At 44.9% G+C, this 17,995-nt stretch overlaps 2 protein-coding genes across 18 annotated transcripts in view; one reads left to right on the top strand and one right to left on the bottom strand.

Moving 5' to 3' along the window:
• Window positions 1–146: 146 nt before the first annotated feature.
• Window positions 147–4,269, bottom strand: TMEM60 (transmembrane protein 60). Of its 10 annotated transcripts, none has more exons than XM_085513032.1 (4): window positions 3,804–4,269; window positions 3,516–3,565; window positions 2,411–2,625; window positions 147–795 (listed from the first exon to the last, which is right to left on the bottom strand). In XM_085513032.1, exon 4 carries the CDS (start codon window positions 752–754, stop codon window positions 350–352), a length of 405 nt encoding a protein of 134 aa, XP_085369158.1. In that variant the 5' UTR covers window positions 755–795; window positions 2,411–2,625; window positions 3,516–3,565; window positions 3,804–4,269; the 3' UTR covers window positions 147–349. The 10 variants fall into 10 exon arrangements, with proteins under 10 accessions (XP_085369158.1, XP_085369171.1, XP_085369152.1 ...); XM_085513045.1 differs by lacking the exon at window positions 3,516–3,565 and adding an exon at window positions 3,369–3,451; XM_085513026.1 differs by having other exon boundaries at window positions 4,174–4,269.
• A 241-nt stretch (window positions 4,270–4,510) lies between these two features.
• PHTF2 (putative homeodomain transcription factor 2) overlaps window positions 4,511–17,995 on the top strand; it is a 53,904-nt gene continuing 40,419 nt past the window's right edge. For 2 of the 8 annotated variants that reach the window (XM_085512906.1, XM_015881007.3), the window contains exons 1-2: window positions 4,511–4,653; window positions 17,136–17,212. In XM_085512906.1, coding sequence (XP_085369032.1) covers window positions 17,168–17,212 — 45 coding nt within the window. In that variant the 5' untranslated portion in view covers window positions 4,511–4,653; window positions 17,136–17,167. Of the gene's footprint in view, window positions 4,654–7,119; window positions 7,266–10,826; window positions 10,991–17,135; window positions 17,213–17,995 lie in introns of those variants that run through there. The other 6 variants (XM_015881088.2, XM_015880838.2, XM_085512892.1 and 3 more) reach the window with 4 other exon arrangements.

Genomic DNA, 17,995 nt, shown 5'->3' with positions numbered 1-17,995 from the left:
TTACTGACTCTTAAATTTAGGACATCATAAAAATGAACAGGGTTATTCAGTAGGATAGAATGGCTGTGGTTCCTTCTGGTACCTGTCTGCATGGGAAAAGACTTAACTTTATTCCTTATAACGAACAAGCATGTTAAAACACCTTATTTGGAACAAATACTTTTATTTACAAGAGAAGGTTTGACCATTTTAAAATAAAAAATGGTACAAGTCTGGTCTTCAGCCTGGTACAGGTCACGTCTCCAGCATGTTTCCTTAGGAGGCATTCTGGTTTAGGGATCACATTTGTAGCAAAACCAGTAATCCAGCAAATCGGTACCAAATCTCCGACGGGAGAGCCACGTACAGCTTAGTCTCTTCTTACATAGAAAATATTGTAGCCGAGTTCAATCATACCCCCAATAAGCAAGGCCCACAATGGGATAAATACATAGGCTAGTTTCATTGTGGTGAATTGCTGCAGCTTAGCACAGAGTGCAAGGCAGAAGGCTAATTTAAGCAGCATTGCAATGAGATACCAGGTTTTCTTCTTGATGTTCTGGGAGCCATTGCGAGGGTCAAAGCCAGACTTGCAACGTCCAGCCATCTTTACAATTAACATAACTAAAAGAATAGTATCAAATATCCAGACTGGAATGAAAATGAGGAACCAGTTCCATGGTGCTTTCTCATCCAACTTCAGCACCAGCATGATGAGGAAGAGTAACGTAAAAAGCCATGTCAGTAGTACTCTTTGTGCCAGGGACATTCTCATTTAAACAGCTTGGAGAGGAAGTCTGGCAAGTGGTCAGCAACCTAACAAAACAAAACAGAGGAGGGCCATCAAAAGCTGTCACTGCACAACCACCAGACGTACTCTGTGCACAGGCCAACTGGTTTTCCCACCGTCTGCATCAGTGCAAACCGTGTCCTGGCATTTCCTTCAGAGCTCCCCTTCTCAGTGACATGCTCTCTGCTGGTTCCCCAGTCCTAGTGCCTTAGCTCAGCTGTGTCACCTACCTCTCACTTAGGTTAGCTATCAACCTCACTTAAAGGTTTTTCTATATTGAGCACATGGTTCAGAGCTGTTTTCCTCCTGTACCAAAGTACTCTTAGCTCATACTTGAAAATAAAGCTAACAGTTCCCTTTCTGTGGTAAGCGATCCCACTAAAATACAAGCCTGCTAATAAGCACAAATAACAAACTATCTGAACAATCCTGCAGTCTACAGCTGAAATGACCCAGTTAGTGCTACTATCACCTCCTTCTGTCAAACAGCAATCTTAAAATACTGAGGGTTATGGAAAATGCTTGTTTTGTGGCAGGTATCTAAAGCGTGCAGGCACTGGCTGATAGGAATACTTCCATTCGTTGGCCTGGTAGTATGTTTAAATTGCAGTGTAGTCATGATGAAAGAAAAACAGGAACAAATCTTATCAGCCATTGCACTCATAAAGGTTTCTGTATTCCTAAATGAGATTTTTAACCACTGCAGCTGCCAGAAGACTTTCACTGCGAGTCTGAAGTACCAACTTTAAAGCAGGAACAGGAAGAACTATGATCCTCCTTAGTCATCCAAACTACAAAGATGAATAATTACATCCCAGTGAAACAATGCTAGAAAAGGTTTCATAAGCAACTGTTTTCAACATTTGAGATTTAGAAATGTAATAAAAATTACTTCTGTAAAACCAAGATCGTTTCGCTTGAGATAAACTGAACTTTGTTTTGTTCCAGCTGACAGAACCCAGCACCTGACCTTCCCTGCCAGCTCCCAGGGGGGCAGATGAGCCCCTGTCCCTTGCAGGCACTGCTGGCTCCTGCTGTGGCTGCTGTTCTTACTGATGTTCACCAGATCCACCAACTAAGTCTATTCAACTCCCTGAACAGGGAGAAAACTATTAGCAACATTTCCCTTCTAATTAGGTTTTTGTTTTCCACGTTAGAATACTGAACTAGACTAGGGGACAATCATTCTGTATGCCACTAAAATCAACCCTCTGTCACCTGATTTGTGATTCAACAAACTTTCTTGTTTGCTCTGACTTAAAGGGCAAAAGTGGGATTTGTTCTAAAGAACAGATCTGGCCAAGCCTAAAACCATCTCAGTTGGTGTTACTGTTAGTGCAGCTCCTTCCTGACCCTCGGGTCACCCCAGGCCAGCTTCTTGAGCTGAACAACTGAAAATAAAGTTTTAAATAGTATTTTTGTAGCTTGCTCAGACTGCCTACAGGTGTGATGAAAGCCAGTTACTGAAGAGCAGAACTGGCACCCATCCTCTCAGGGATGTGGTGGAGCTGAGCAGCAGCATTTACATTGCTAAGCAGGCAGAAAAAAAACAGAGGGCAGTTCAGTTAGCATTGCTCTGGCTGTAGGATCACACATAAACCAGATGGGAGACAGGACTACAGAACAACTATTAAAATCCACCTTAAGTATTTCCTGCTCTTTGAAAGTATTTCCAGTATCCTCAAGTACAAGTCGATGGCTACAGTGAAGACTGCAGTGATCTGAAACTTTCAACATTCCCTTCATGAAAATATTCCAGAGAACTCGCTCTGGAAATCGTCGTGACAAACACTACAGGGAGAAGAACCTCTTATTTGCAAACTGAGAAACCAAAGAAGCAGACTGGAAACTTGTGCCTGCAAGGCAAAAGGAAATTCAACACTCTTAGAACTATCAGGTTATTGGATACTTGAAGAAGGTGCTATCAACTGTCTCTGGAGAAAAGAGAATGTGAATGGGGAGGGACCCTTTGAGTCATCTAGTTCAACTCCCCTGCAATAAACAGGGCCATCTACAATTAGATCAGGTTGCCCAGAGGCCTGTCCAGCCTGACCTTGAAATGTCTCCAGGGATGGGGCATCCACCACCTCTCTGAGCAACCTGTCCCAGTACCTCACCACCCTTACTGTAAAAACAAAATAAAAATGAAAGCTACAGAAGTTGGATGGGGCTTCTTAGTTAGGAAGCTGCTCAATTCATGAGGTTCAGAACCACCCTGTAACACAATTTAAACAAGCAGATGAAAACCTCAGCAAGGGATGTGACACTGCCTTTCATTTATGTAGTTAAGAGATGTACCTGCATGACTGGACAAGGGCTGCAGGGCTCCACTCAGTTTTATGAGTGTTGTAGGGGTGAAAATTCAACAGATCCAAGGGTACCTCTGAGATCTCACAGTCCTGCACTAGTACAAGCACAGGAAGCCCAAAAAAAACCCCTAAAATCTGGCAGCTGGGTATATAGACAGCAGTGATGGAGGGTTTGATGACAAGAAGAATGTGGCCATATTTTGTAAGGAAAGAAAGAACAGTATTTGCAGACAGCTGGAGGAGAGCTATCACATAGATCCCTATGAAAGGGGTGTGAATCTGGTACGCACCTGAACTAGTTCTGTGAAAGCACTGAAGTAATGTCAGTGGCAGAGTATAAAAATAAAAACGCTGTTGGCTCCTAATAGAACTGCTGTAATTAGCAGGAAAGGAAAATTATCAGTGAGGAGAGACACTGTGCAAGTAGTGCTACTGACCTCGGCGGGATGAGCACAATAATTAGAATATTGTGTTAGCTCATTGTGTCCTGTTTAGAAGGAAAACACAGGAAAGTTAAACACAGCATTCAGCTCTGTGTTAACAACGTAAAGCTCACATAAAACAACGTGTGTTTACACGTAAAGCTCAAAAGTTACTTAAAAGTTCTAAGAACTGAAGCCCAACTCCATATAAATCTAACGACTAAATGTCATTTGAAGGCTGACTCAGTGTGTATCTGAGCAATGGGACACGTTCCCGTAGGCCCGTTATAAGAACGCACTTACTTCGTTGGAGGTTTCTTTCACGGCTTCTTTCAGTGCCTCGCAGCGCAGCAGCAACGAGCGCAGGGGAGAATGAACCCCAGAACCACGGGATGAGCCCAGCGGGTCCTGGGCCCACAGGGAGCAGCAGATCCGGACCCCACAGAACACTCCGAACCCAGCCCTTATGTCTCACAGTGACTCGGGCAGCCCGGGGCCCTGACCGCCCTCAGGCTTTGTGTTCTCACAGCGCTCAGCACCACAGGCCTTTCCCTCAGGGCCGGGCTGGAGCGGCCCGCCCGGCCCGGTCTCGCTGGGACTTCCCACGACCGAACCACCCCCTGACGGGCCCCGATGGCGCTGTGTCCCCGGACCCGCTGTCCCCGCTACGTACCGCCCGGCCTGGGGCCTCCCCGCGGACCGTCCCGGCGCATCCCCGGCGAACTCGGCTCCGCGCAGCAGCGCGGCTCCGCCCGCCCCGCTTCGCCACAGGAAGCCCCGCCCCCTTCCCTCTCGCTGCTCTCTATTGGCCAGCAGGGAGGTATCTCTTACTGCGCTCCCGCTCTCATTGGCTCGGCGAGACGCTCATCAAAACGAGTTTGCTCCTCCCCTCCCGGCCGGCGGTTGATGGAGGTTCAGCCTTCAGCCCGCCTACCTCCCTTCCTCTCGCAGCCGATTGGCTCAGAGAGCCGTCAATCACTCCGTCTAAACCCGCCCAGCACGGAGCCCTCAGTGCGCGCTCTCGTTGTTTGCGGCTCGTTCCCGCTCCGGCTCCTCCCCGTTGTCAGTTCCCGCCCTCAGCTGCTGCCTCGCGCGCCGCCGCCGCCCCCTCACAGTCTGGCGCTCCCGCGGCTGCCCGTTGTTTGCGGCAGCGGTAAGGTCGGGGCGCGCGGGGGGAGCGGGGCAACAGCTTCACCTCAGGGGTCGGGATGAGGGGGGCGGGGAGGGGCTGAGGTGGGGCGGGGGGGTACGGCAGCACGGAGCCGAACGGGGGAGCCAGGCCCTCGGCCTCCGCGGCGCGGCGACCCCCGGCGCGGGGCGGGCGCGGCCTCGGAACGGAGCGGAGCGGAACATCGCGGGGCTCCGCGTGCGGTGCGTGCCCGGGGCCGGGCTCGGTTCTGCCTTCCTTCACGGACGCTGAATTTCAGCACCCTCAGCCCCGTCCCCTCGCTCGCCTCGCTCCGTGTGTGTTCCACACCCGCCCCTTCTCCCTCCCTCGCCTCGGTTCTCCCCACACCGACCCGCTGTCAGCCCTGCCCGCACCGCGTCCCATCGCTCCGAGCCTCGTGTTGCCCCGTGCTCTGAGCGTTGTGCAGCGCTGTTTGCAGCCGCTCTGTCCCGGTGCCGGCTCAGGTGTGCGGGCTGTGCCGCCTCGCACGGCCCTGCCCAGCGCCCCCACACGTTACGAGAGGCTGCCTCGCCTCTCGTTCCCTGTCTACCCATGTCTTAATTAATCCCAGCAAGTAATTAATTAATTGCAAAACTTGTTGGGATCGCTTCAATTAACGCTCCCAAATTCTTTTTTTTTTTTTTTTTTTATGAAGATGCAGCTTCCCGCAGAAGACGCGGCTTGTTTGACACTTTTGGCTCTCGGCTTTTCTAATAGGAACGATGTGTGTCATCAGCACTTTGCCTGCTTCCATCTTCCTGTTGATGCTGGCAGCAGCTGGCGGTGGCTGTTGCAGCAGGGCCTCCTTTCAGGCAACCTGGGGGGATCCCGGTGCTCTCTTAGGTCTCTTAGGTCGCTAAGGGCCGTGTTCCTGTGCCGGGGCTGGGTTGGAGGCTAAAAGTGTTTGTGAACAAACCTCAGGGTTATAAATAGCCCCGTGCATTTGGCTATTCCTGCGGCTCTGAGGGCTTTAGTGATCATCTTTGATTTGCCTCCTTCTTTGTGGCTTCCTGGAAAGGATAATCCTTTCCTTAGAAGCCTCGTTTCTCCCCTGGTGAGGTGTTCACACACTGATGGACTTAAGTCATTTATGCACGTCGCACTTGTGTCAGTTCCTCTATTTCTTTTTCCTTTCTTTCCTTCTTTCTTTCTTTTCCCACCCTGAGCTCACCCTTATGATATTTATAAACACTCTTCATTTCTGAAAGCAAAGGTTGAGAGCAGCATTCAGACCTGAGCCATTTCAGCTCCTTTTGAAGCGAAACGTTGGTGCAGCTGTATTTTCAGTTGCTACGTTTTAGTGCCAGTGTATGTTTGTATTCTGGCCGTAAACATTATAGAGGCTAAAACAGTCTGAGTCATCCGAAAAAGAGTTTGGAAACCTGGTTTGTTTAATTCACTGTTTGCAGAAGGGTATTTTTTCCTTCTTGCGTTATGTGGAATGCGCCGTACAAATAAATTGCCAGCGAGGCTGAGCCCCGTGGAACGTTTGGAGCATTCCAGCGGTGCTGGCCTTCTCCCAGAGCAGACTCAGCTCGCCTCGCCCTCAAAGCTTGTCCCAGTGACACCCGTTGCTGCACATTGTTACCTCTGGGAGAGCATGGAGGGCTGTGGGGTGCCCTGTGAGCTCTCAGGCTGCCTGTGCTGCGATGGAAATGGTGTGTAGTTGCTTTTGGGTTTCCACTGGGCTTTGCTTCAGCTCCTTTAGCTGAGCTGTGTGGCTTCTCATTGTGTTGGCAGGAGTCAATGGGAAGCAGGGATGTGATTTCGTTCCCAGTTCTCTGAAGCTCTATATCACTCCCCATACTTTGTCTACATACTGTGTCTTACTCTTTGTTTATGGTAGAAATTGGGAAGGAAACAGTAATTTATTATCCTTTTGTCAGGACTCTTGTGAGTGAGAATGCTGAAACAGTCTCTGTTTCTGTGAGGATGCTGGAACAGTCTTTCTGGGGCTGAGGAAGTTCTTACCGTGATTGATGCTCTACACATTCATGACCCAACAGTTTCTGTGAACTTTGAGCTGGGCAAGAGCACAAATCCTGTGCAATTGATCAACTTTTACATCGTCTGATAGAGATGGGACAAAGGGTTTAAACAGAAAGGGAAGAGTTAGGTTAGATGGTAGGATGAAATTCTTTACTCAGAGGGCACAGGTGAAGCTCTGGAACAGCTGCCTTAGAGCTGTGGGTGCCCCATGCCTGGAGGTGCTCGGGGCCGGGTTGGATGGGGCCCAGCTTGAGCTGGTGGGGGGCAGCCAGCCCATGGTATGGAATGGGGCTGGTGGGCTTTAAGGCCCCTTCCAACCCAAGCCTTTCTGTTATATTTAAATCTTTGTCAATCTTCGCCCACTTGAGTGACTTCATCAGGCATTCAGATGACACAGCCAGACCTCGTGACGATGAAAGATGTTACCTACACAGTGACTAATTTGTGTGAAATTTTTGACAGGTGGTGGCCCAAGGTGATATTCCCAGCTGAAGGGCAGCCCCGTGTTGCTTCAGGAGAGCAGCAGCTGGCAGCGCTGTGTGTTGAGCTGGGAGCCATCCCGCTGTGCTCCTTGCTCAGCCCAGTTGTTTGTGCAGCGGGTAGTGCAGGTGAGATGGGGCTGGTAGGAAACCTCATGGAAAAATGACAGCAGGCTTCAATTAATTCTGCCCACAGGGCAATGCAGGCCTGTGGTTTGTTTTTTTATTTCTCCTATCTTTATTATTATTATTTTAATATTGTTTTCTGTTTTGTGAAGAAAACAAAATAAAGCTTTTCGGTTGCTGTTTAATGACAGCTGACCACTGCTTACTCTGAGATACAGAGCAGCACGATAAAGAAAAGGCTTTGAATGCTTTAAATGTTGTGTTTTCTTGTTTGAGTTTCCAGTGTTCATAAAAGGTCTGACTGGTTACAGAGGAAACTAATTGAAGAAGTCAAGCTCAAATTTTTGAAGGGAATACAAAGAGGTTAATAAATTGCCGATGGAGGAGTCCTAATTACAGTCCCTGGTTGTAATTAGTGTTATAATGCATTGCTATGTAATTTTTGGGAACGCTTTCTATGTAATCATAGAATAATGCGAGTTGAAAGGGATATCTGGAAGTCACTCAGCTCATCCGAACTTGGAAGCAGGGCCAGCTTCAAAGTCAGAGCAAATGTTTGCACGTATGTACAGATACCCACTGTGTTATCAGTATATTTGGAAACATATTTTTGTTTTGCAATTGAAGGGAGAATGTGAAGAGTTTATAGAACTGTTCTCTTTTTTTTCTTAGTTTGTGTATGAAGGGGATTTATTCAGACTCCCTCCTAGTGGGACTAATGCTTAAATGAGACATGTGCTGTTCAGTCTTGGTTTTATTCTTGTGCCATTTGAGGTGGGCTTGGTAGGTGGATTCCAAAAAGTCAAGGTGATGCACTTGCTGGATTGACTCCAGGTATTGCACTGACTTCTGTTTGCAAATAAATCTGTGGTTCTTGCTCTTAATTGCAAGGTGGGAGAAGAAATTAAAACCACGTAGCATCAACTATGAAGTCATACACAACTTGTGTTCAGGAATTGGCCAACACCAGATGCTTGTTGGGGCTGGATGGTTTGCAGACGCCAGCCTTAAGACAGCTGAGCAGTGCTCTGTGTTTTGCTGCCCCAAGGGACAGTGTGTTCTGTGCTTGCCGCGTTGCTTGTACTCTTTCCTTGGCATTTGCTGCTGGGCGCTGTGGGCTCAGCTAGGTGAAGTATTTCTATGGTCAGATGGGTAGATCTCGATGATCTATTTGGATGTTGTCTGACATTCTGTGCTGTGAGACTTTAGATTCCTTCAGCCGTGTATGTGTTTTTGTTCTTGGTGTTATTATGTGTTTAAATAGCTGTTTTCTTCTTGAATCTGAGTGAAGCCCTTGGCTTCAGTGACTTCCTGTGGCTCTGGGTTTGTCAATCACATTGTGTTGCAATATAATATTTCTCTGTTCAGAGTTTGGCTTTGCTTTAATTTAAGCTCAGAGAGAAGTTCCCTTTATTATTAGCCGCTATTTTCTTTACCATGTTTTCTGAATATGTCTAAAATCTCTATTTAGAATTATCTCTCTGTCTGTTCTTGCTGATCTCAACAGGAGAGATTTTAAACTGTTTAATAATTCACAGCTCTTCTCAGAGTGTCCTCCTTCCTTTCCCCTATATTTCAGTATTCATCCTCATACCAAGTCCATTCATTTCTGGTCAGGTTGCTTAACAGTACTGGAGTGTTTTCATTCTTCAGGGCACTCTGTGCTCCTTTGGCTGTAGTGCACAGAATGGCAGAGCTCAAGGAGCCACCGAATTTCCTTTTCAGACTTGAGATGCTTGATTTTAAAGTGTAGTGTAAGTAGATCACTTTACCCATCCTATAACATGCATTACTGATATTAGATTCTGTTTATATTGCCTATTTATTGTTAAATTTAATCTATTTTCTTTAGTGTTGGTAATGTAATTGTAATAGCCATCTGGAAATATTACTACTTCACTTTTCCTTTTCTCCAGTGCGTAAGGAATTAATACGGTGAGCATCCCTGGGCCTATTTACAGCAGCTTGAGGCTTGCAGTGGTACAGCAGGTCTCAATTCACTCAGTTTGAGGGCTTAGTACTTCACTACAATTCTAACTGCTGTTGTAAAGTTGGGAGGAGGAGAGGGGAAATCACCTGAATGGGTTCCAAACGATCTGCTAATGACAAGCAATTGGTGCTTGGGAAGGATGAGGGTGGAGTTTGCTGCACTCAGAGTTGCCTCAGTGTGTGCGGTGACATCGGTCATGGCTTTTGCCGAGTCGGAAGGTTTATGGAGCTAATTTGGGTGAAAACTAGGCTTTTATTTAGTCGTGGCGGTGAGTTCCTTGAAGCGATCTGCTTTGTAATGGGCTCCAGTGCTGGTAAAAAGAGCAGTGGAAATGACTGGGCAGAAAGGTGGGCTATGGCAATTCTGCTTCAGGATGGTTTAAAAAAGCAATGAAGACTCACTAGGCTGCAGTGACCTTATCCATCTGCCCTAGGAGCACCTAGAGTGTCTTCGGGAGTGATTTCTGCCTCGTGTTCCCTTGTCAGAGCTCAGGGAGCCTGAATGTGGGGCATCTCTGTTTATTCAAGCCACTGCCAACACCTGCTGGAGCAGCTCTGTGATGGATGGCTGTGGATCTTCCTCACAGAGGTGTAATGGCTAAATTATTTGGGAGCTGTTGGTTTCTGAGTGCTCTCATCCCCAGTGCCTTTAACTTGGTGTCTCTAGAACAAATTCCCCACCGGGACATGTTTGTACTGGACCTGATACCTCTGTCACTGCAACATGACCAGAAATGAGGAAGCTGGGGGAGCATCAAGAAAGCAGATTAGGAAGACTGAATGTGGTTTTGGGATTAGGGTACTGTTATATGAATGAGAACTTGTGTTCCCAAGCTAGAATTTGTATGCACTTTGCATTGGAGCTGAGCAGGTGTGCTCTGTGGGATATAAGTAGCTTCTGGGCACCTGAATAGGCAACAAATGGGCCATTTTATTCTGGATGCTGCTAATTAATCTTTATTATCCAATTAGTGTGTTGCAGTGAAGAATATTGACCTCAAAAATTTGTTCAGTTTCCTGGCTGTTTTTCAATCTGTAATAGTGTTTGCTTTTCACAAGCAGCAGCCTCCTTACAAGTCTTTGATGTCCTTGCAAAGGCTCTTAGATAGTCTGTGTATGTTTTATCACTTGCCTGTTTATCAGTTAGACACCCAAAAAATACTGATAGTCTTCAGACATAATCTTCATCTGCAGAAACAGGACGGATTGCTGCCCCTATCAGATGGTCTTTCAGGTACAGCCATGTTCCATTTTTAATGATGGTATTGAGGAGCTTGCCAGATACACATGTAGGGCTTGTTACTCTGCCATTCCTCACTCGGATCACTCAGGCTTCTTAAAAAATACAGGCTCAGCATTCCCTCCTGTATTCCTGGGGATGGGTGGCTGTTACAGGAGCTCGCAGCTTTCTCACAGCTCAGCTGCTTCGTGCCTGAGCTGCTTCAGAAACTTGCTGGGTAGCTATTTGTGGAACGTGATGCAAAGATGGTTATTGAGGAGTGGTTTTTCACTTCCTGACTACGCTCATCGAGAAGCCACAACTCTGCTTTGCATTGCTTGGTGACAGAAAAACACTCCTTACTAAACAGCAAGTAGATACTTACAGTGGGTAAGATTTATTGCAGGAAATCACCGGCGTATTTGGAGACACGAGGAGGAGAAAAGCAGTGCTGCGTTTTACTTCCAGATGGCTGCTGTATTTTGGAATTAGTTTTGAGTGTTTCTTAAGAAGAATGCAGGTACTGGTGACATGATAATGTTTACAGGAGTATTTCTTAACGGGGTTGCCATAGTTCTCAGATAAAGATACATCCTTGCAGCATTTCAGAGATTTCTTATTGTAAGACTACAGATATTATTAATGGTGTATGTGCGTGTTCAGTATACAGCACAAAACCCAGGCATTAAAGAAGGGCAGACCTTGACATCAACCATATAGAGTTTCAGTATTTTTTAAAGCCTTTTTAGAGTTGTCTTGTAGATCTAACACGCTGACAGCTATTGCTACATTTGGACTGCAGTTTTGTAGCTCGCATCTCTCATAAGAGGCAAAATTCTCTTGATTGTAATCCCTTATAAGGTCTTGAGTTTTCTCCACTTTATTGAACAGTAGAATATGTTGAAATTGTAGGAATGTTTTGCTACTTAAAATACATTGCAGCAGGCTCAGGAGCAGCTCTGGGAGGTGTAGAATCCCAGATGTCTCTGCGCTGAGACCTTCTCCGCCCTTGTTGTCAATGGGACAGCTATGAAATAGCATCACGTTGTTTCCAATGGAGCCATTTAAAGAAGCCAATTATGGAACAAAATTAGGAAACTTACTCAGACCTTAAGGCTGAGGACAGAAATTCCAGAAATGGCTACAAAATTGCAACAACTGCACTCAATGTTCTTTTCCCAGAACCTAAAATAAATGTCAGAAATCCCGACACTCAGCATTTTGCTGCTATTTCACACAGTTTTGTAATTCCCTGGTAAAACAAGCATTCCCTGGGCGGTGGTTGTGCCCTGTGCTATTCCACTGCTTCTTTGCCCTTCAAGTGCTGGAGGTTTTTAACTGTGGGAGTGAAGATGCCAAAGCCAAGCCTCCTTTCTATCAGAATTCCGTCTCACTGCTTTCTTTGTGCTATAGCTGTATTGTAGAATCATAGAATGGCCTGGGCTGAAAGGACCTCAAAGATCATCTAGTTTCAACAGACTGTGTTGGTTCCAGGCTACAAGCACATGCTGCTGGCTCATGTCTGGCTTCTTGTCCACCAGGATCCCCAAGTCCTTCTCTGCAGAGCTGCTGTCCAGGGGTTCTTCTCCCAGTTTGTATAAATACTTAGGATTACCCTGACCCAAGTGCAGCACCTTGCACTTGGCCTTAATGGTTAACTTAATGCATTAGGTTTTTACGGGCCTACTTCTCTAGGCTTTCCGGGTCATTCTGGATGGCTTCCCTTCCCGCCAGTGTATTGACTGAACCACTCAGCTTGGTGTCATCCATAAACTTGTTGAGGGTGCATTCAGTGCCAGTGTCACTGATGAAGACGTTGAAGAGCACCAGCCCCAAGACCGACCCCTGAAGGACACCACTTGTGACCGGCTTCCACCCTGACACAAAGCCATCAATCATAACCCTTTGGCGGCATCCAGCCGGCCGCTTCCTTATCCACTGAACAGTCCATCCTTTCAATCCACAGCTCTCCTATTTAGAGCGAAGGATGATGTGAGGGACCCTGTCAAAGACTTTGCAGAAGTCCAGGTAGATTACATCCATCTCCCTTCCCATCTGCCAGTGCTGTCACTGCATCATAGGAGGCCACCAGATTGGTCAGGCATGGTCTGTGCTTGGTGAAGCCGTGCTGGCTGTCTTGAGTCACCTCTTTGTCTTGTATGTACCCTAACATGACAGCTAGAAGGATCTGCTCCATGATCATCCTGGGCACAGAGGTGGGGCTCACTGGTCTGTAGTTTCCCAGGTTACCCTCTCTCCCTTTCTTAAACATCTGTGACTGCAGTAACTTTCTGTTATTAATGGTGATAAAGGGTGTGAGCTTCTAGGAAAGAATAAGCATGTAGTAGTGAAAATGGGATCAAATACTGTGGCTTTGGCAAAATAGAGAGGCCTGAGGGATTATTTCTCTTTTTAACACTGATGCTTTACCTGAGGCACAGGCAGGTGTGGCTGTGCTGCCTTGTGTCACAATAAGTGACGTTTGTGAGGTCTGTGTTCATCAAGGGCAGGGCTTGATACGCAGCCACGTGCATGGAGCCTGATTCACATCTTGATGTTACTGTTGGCCCTCAACTAAACAAGCATCTCGGGATGTTCAGTGCTTTTTTCTCAGGTTATTATTATTATTGTATTTTTTTAGCTCTATTTTAGATGGAGTGAAAAACAAGGCTTGATAATTCAGTTCGTGAACAATATCTCAAGAACGCTGGTATCCAAATTTAGCAGACTTGATGTTCTGTTGGGAAAGCAAGTATGTTAATTCCTTTTTGTTTACAAACTAGTCTGACCTTGGATTACAAGGCAGCGACTTGGGGGGCCTAAGTTGGCACAGCAGCAAGAATCCTTCTCCTGCTGGCTGCTAGATGGAATCCTTAGGTTAGCAGTGCCTTGTATTTTGTTTTCTTTTGTTTTATTTTCTTCCTTTTTCCTTCTTCTTCCCTTTAGCTGGTTGGGATTCTGTTAGGACTAGCTGAAAGCAATGTGATAACGTTTCCCCTGAAAGGTGTGACAAGTTTCTCATTTGTTTGTGTACCATTTGCAATTCTGAAATGCTGTTTGGAGGACGGTGCCGCATAGATAAGGTACTTTAACAGAACACTGCGTGCATTATATGGTATTTGATGGCCCTTTTCAAAAGGGAAATGTGGGCCTAATGATCTATTTGTGATGCACATGAAAAGAATGTCGTTTTAAACATTGAAACAAGGGTGTAGTCCCCTGGATGTGTGCAGAGGAAGGATGGCTCTTGGTGAGTGCCAGTGGTGCAGCCGCATTACACTGATGTTGCTGTTGGTTTGTTCCCTCCTGACAGAAGAACCTTCAGAGTCAGTGGGGGCTGCTCAGTGTGAATTAGCTGTTTATTGGGCTTACGTATAGGATTCTATATATATATATACATATATATGCATATATATGTATGCATCTAGGATTCTATTCTCTGATTTAGAATAAACCATAAATATGAATTTGGTGGTTCACAGTGCTTACAGACAAGAAAAGCAGCCATTAGCTACTACTTCCTTGCTTGTGTTGTACTTTCAGTGATGTTGTGCTCACTGACGTTGCTTAGTCTTGTTTAGTCTTCCAATATTTCTAAGTTGTTCTTTTGGCCTTTCCCTTTGGTATGAGGAGCACAGCTTTATTCAGAACGTCTGAGTTCAAAATAGAATTCAAGTGTTCAAAATAGAGTTTGTTGTCTGTGGACTGTCATTTAGGAAGGTTTGCATTTGTGTCTGACTGGGGGGTCCAAAACATTTTGGTTATGAGTAAAATATCTGGTGTCTAATCCTGCGTGACACAGTAAACACCGTGTGCTGCTTGACTGAGCTCTAAATTGCTGGAAACATCTAAATACGCATTTTAGTGGCTTTTGAAAATGTGTTTCTTTGATTGCAGGGTGTAGTGTGTACTTATTTAAAATGGAACATGATTATGCTGTGAAATGGAACAGAAACAGCTACAAAACCATACATCTGAATAAGGATCAACAAAGAGACATAGTTGTCTGCTTTTAGTTTCAAACAAGTAATGAATTTCATCCAGACCTGTTGCTTGTTGCTAATTTTAATGGTGAGTTTGATGAAGTGGTAATAAATGGCTCAGGTAAGTGTTGCAGTGTTGGTACCTTGCTCATGTATTTGGGTGTTCCATCCGGAGCTGGGCTGTGTCTTTAATGTTGCTGTTAAGCCTCCAGCTAGTTAAGATGAAGCTAATCTTGCTGTAGTGACTTTGCACAAGGCGTACAAGTGGATGTGGTGCAGCTGAGTGTAAAAGCAGCCCCTTGTCCCACGTGTGTTTGATGTGTGACATGAAACAGACCCAGAGAGAATCAGATGGAGGGCAGGTTAAAATAGGCAGTGCTCTGTTGTGGATCAGCTGCTTTGATGTGCTCGTTTTTCCCATTTGATGGATCTTAAAGCCCAGCACATACAGTCTGACTTCAGGATTGATAGCAGTAAAATTGTCAGCTGAATAAAACGTTAACGTGCAGAGTTCTGAGCTCCTTTCAGTCTCTTGTCAGAGACCTTTTCTAAAGGTCCCTTCCAACTCTTAAGACTGTTATATATCATACCTGCAGGCCAAACATTAAACTCATTATGCAGCCTTCAAAAAAGGCAGACAAATCTCAGCCTTTTCAAGCTGAAACACTGCCTGGAAATAATTGAATGCATTTTTTCACTTTTTATTTCAGTGTTGCATCAGAAAGTGCTGTGTGTCTATTGAAGAAAGCCTGTGATATCTCCTGGTGGAGGTATTTCCACACAGGCATTTAGCTGAGGTTGGTGAGCTGGGACATCAGTGCTGAGGCCTTGTGCTACCTCGTGTATCTTTGTGGTTGCATACTGTGGAATTAGTGCTTTAATTAACACTAAAGTGGACTACATGAAGGACATAATGGAGAAAGTTTTTAAAGCCATGAAAACCGTGTGTTACCTCATTAATAAAACAATTTCATTTTACTTGTGGTTTTGTGATGTGATCACAAAGGCTGATGCCTTTAAAATGATTCCTCCAGTTACAGTTGTATTTCATGCAGCTGGAGGTCTGGGATTCTGAAGTTAGAACTGATTCCCCTCTGTGAAGGGCTGCTGTGAAGGAAGATGGTCTGTCAGCTGAGGGAAAGGCTTCTGTGCAATGAAACAGTTCTTTAAGTCACAGCTAGTAATGAGGTTCTGCAGCCTTTTTCTTCTTCTGTGGCTGTGGTGGTAGGAAGCAGGTCATGTTGTGTATGTAGGAGGCGCAGCTGCTTTGGGAGAAATGAGGAGTTTATGACGTGCACACACTGTATTCACAAGGCAGGGGATACAAGTGTGATCGAATCTTGTATGTGTTGTTGGTATGTGGATTCTTCCTTGAGCAGCAGGGCTGCTTTTGTTGTGACTGAGCAAAGGTAGGTCATGTTGAGTGTGAGGGCTGTGCATTTCAAAGGAGGTGGCACTGGTTTGTATGTAGTCTTGTAACCATGTAGTCATGTAACCAAGTGTTTTATATTAAAGTTTATGGGAATGTTTGCAAACAAGAAAACAAAACCTATTTTAAGCTTTGTGTGGGTGAGAAAGAAGGGTAAGCAGTCTGCGATATGCCAAGGTATAGCTGGGTCTGTTAGATAGAAGTTTGTCATGGAAGTCTTTATTGTGTTGATAAATTCTTAATTGCTGATAGTCACTCTTAGTTAAACTTCCACTGTTATTAGAAACCCAATTGCGTTCTTGACACAAGTGATGGCTTGATGTGGCTTCTATGGCACCGTTAACCACAGTGGAAGAATGACACTGTTCTGCTCTGAAAGCCACTGTTGTGATAACTCTGAAATGTGCACATCAAGCTCTGAGATTTGATTTTGATCTATTGCGTAGTTTGTTTCCATCTGTAAAGTGAGGGACTTTGGTTTGCCCCGCTGGCTCTTTTTTAAACTGGGCTTCTGCTTGGAATACTTGGGAATGTGTGTATATAGATTAAAAAGGAATGGCTGCATTGTATGATTGTTAAACACAAGTACTGAGATGTTCTGGAAAATACTTGTTTATCCAATTCTTTCTTCCTTTTGCTTCACTGGTTGCTTCCTGCTTTAATTAACAGCTTGGAGTACAAGCACTACATACACCTCACTGTTACTAATCTCATCTTAAGTAGTCTGTGAAATATTTGGTTTTGCTTTCAGTTATAAAAGTTCATATATGTATATATACATTCTTATATATGTGTGTGTGAATATATATATATAAGAATTTGCATATTATTATAAAACATCTGGAAAGTTTTACTCAGGCCGAGTTCCTCCTTCTCATATCACTGTCATTTGGTTCAGTGTTTAAAAAACCCCAAAGCCTCTTCCTGTCTGTTACCATCAAAACAAGCGTGCGACTCTTCCGTAGCTTCTTCTGCCTTAGTTTTGATCTCTTCATGAGTGGATTAATTCTGTAATCAGAACAGGTACTTTTGTGATCAGTGCCATTCTCGTTGTCCCCCAAATACCTAATAGTTTGTACAAGCTTTTCTTACATTTTATAATGCATTGATCTCTTAGCATCAGAATCCTTATGTGGTGTTCTGGATTTAATGGAACTTCCCCGAGGTTCTCCTGAGATAACACAGCACCCTCTATTTGCCACTTGTATTGCACTGGAAAGTGGAAGTAAAGTTCTGTTTCTTTCTGTTAACAGCCTAAAATGACTGGGTGAATTCAGTGGAATAAATGGCGTCCAAAGTAACTGATGCTATAGTTTGGTACCAGAAAAAGGTAAGCTTTCTGTTTGTTTTTATGGTGACTTCAGGGGGAAAAAAACAAGTTGACTTATTGCATTTTATGTGTCAAGTATAATAAATATGAAGTAGTGCTGTGTTGTTGGTTGGTGTTCCATGAGAGGGAGTAGCTTGGAACTCTGCTTCTGAAAGTAACTTAATGCGTAACGGCAATGCCTTGCAGGATAGAACTGCTCTTGGTCAGGCTATTGATTTCATTGTAATGTTGATTAATGTACTTGTGTGCAGGAGAATGCTGTTTCTATAGTACATAAGACAATCACCGTATTTAAGTAGGAAGTAAGAGTTCAAACTTTCTGTGCTAGTATTAAGGACTGATATAATCCATAGCCTAAAGAGGTTTCTGTAGAAGTCAATTAAAAGAACAGAATGGAGAGAAACAGGAAAGAGAAAAAAGATCCCGCTGGGACATGTGCAGTTACAGTGTCTCCTGTTAGCGTATATATTTTGTTTCATATCTGTACAAAGAAATATTGATGTCTGACTGAAATTATTTCCAGTTATTGTATCCTCTTGACATTCCTGTACTGCTTGACTTACTCAGCTAAATTGTTTTTAAAAGCACGGAGAATTTTGCTGAGTTTGGATGTAGGATTTCAGGTGTGATGAGCTTGTTCTGTTTTTCCTTATCGCTCCGTGCTTCATTAGGTTCCTGTTTTCCTTGGTCCTGTGGCTCTCTCTGGGGAGAACATGCTGCTCTTAGGGGGAACAATGGCAGTGCTCTTCAAAATAGAAATTGTGGTTAACTTTTATTGTAAGC

Source organism: Coturnix japonica, chromosome 1 (assembly GCF_054131305.1).
Source record: "Coturnix japonica strain WE chromosome 1, WE-NBRP24, whole genome shotgun sequence".
NCBI lineage: Eukaryota > Metazoa > Chordata > Aves > Galliformes > Phasianidae > Coturnix > Coturnix japonica.
The sequence above is the reverse complement of the archived record's forward strand: the minus strand, read 5'-3'. Positions and strand labels throughout refer to the sequence as shown.

What these genes read in the sequence shown, in the direction of transcription:
- TMEM60 (XM_085513032.1), bottom strand. Translation starts at nt 754, where the DNA reads ATGAGAATGTCCCTGGCACAAAGAGTACTACTGACATGGCTTTTTACG.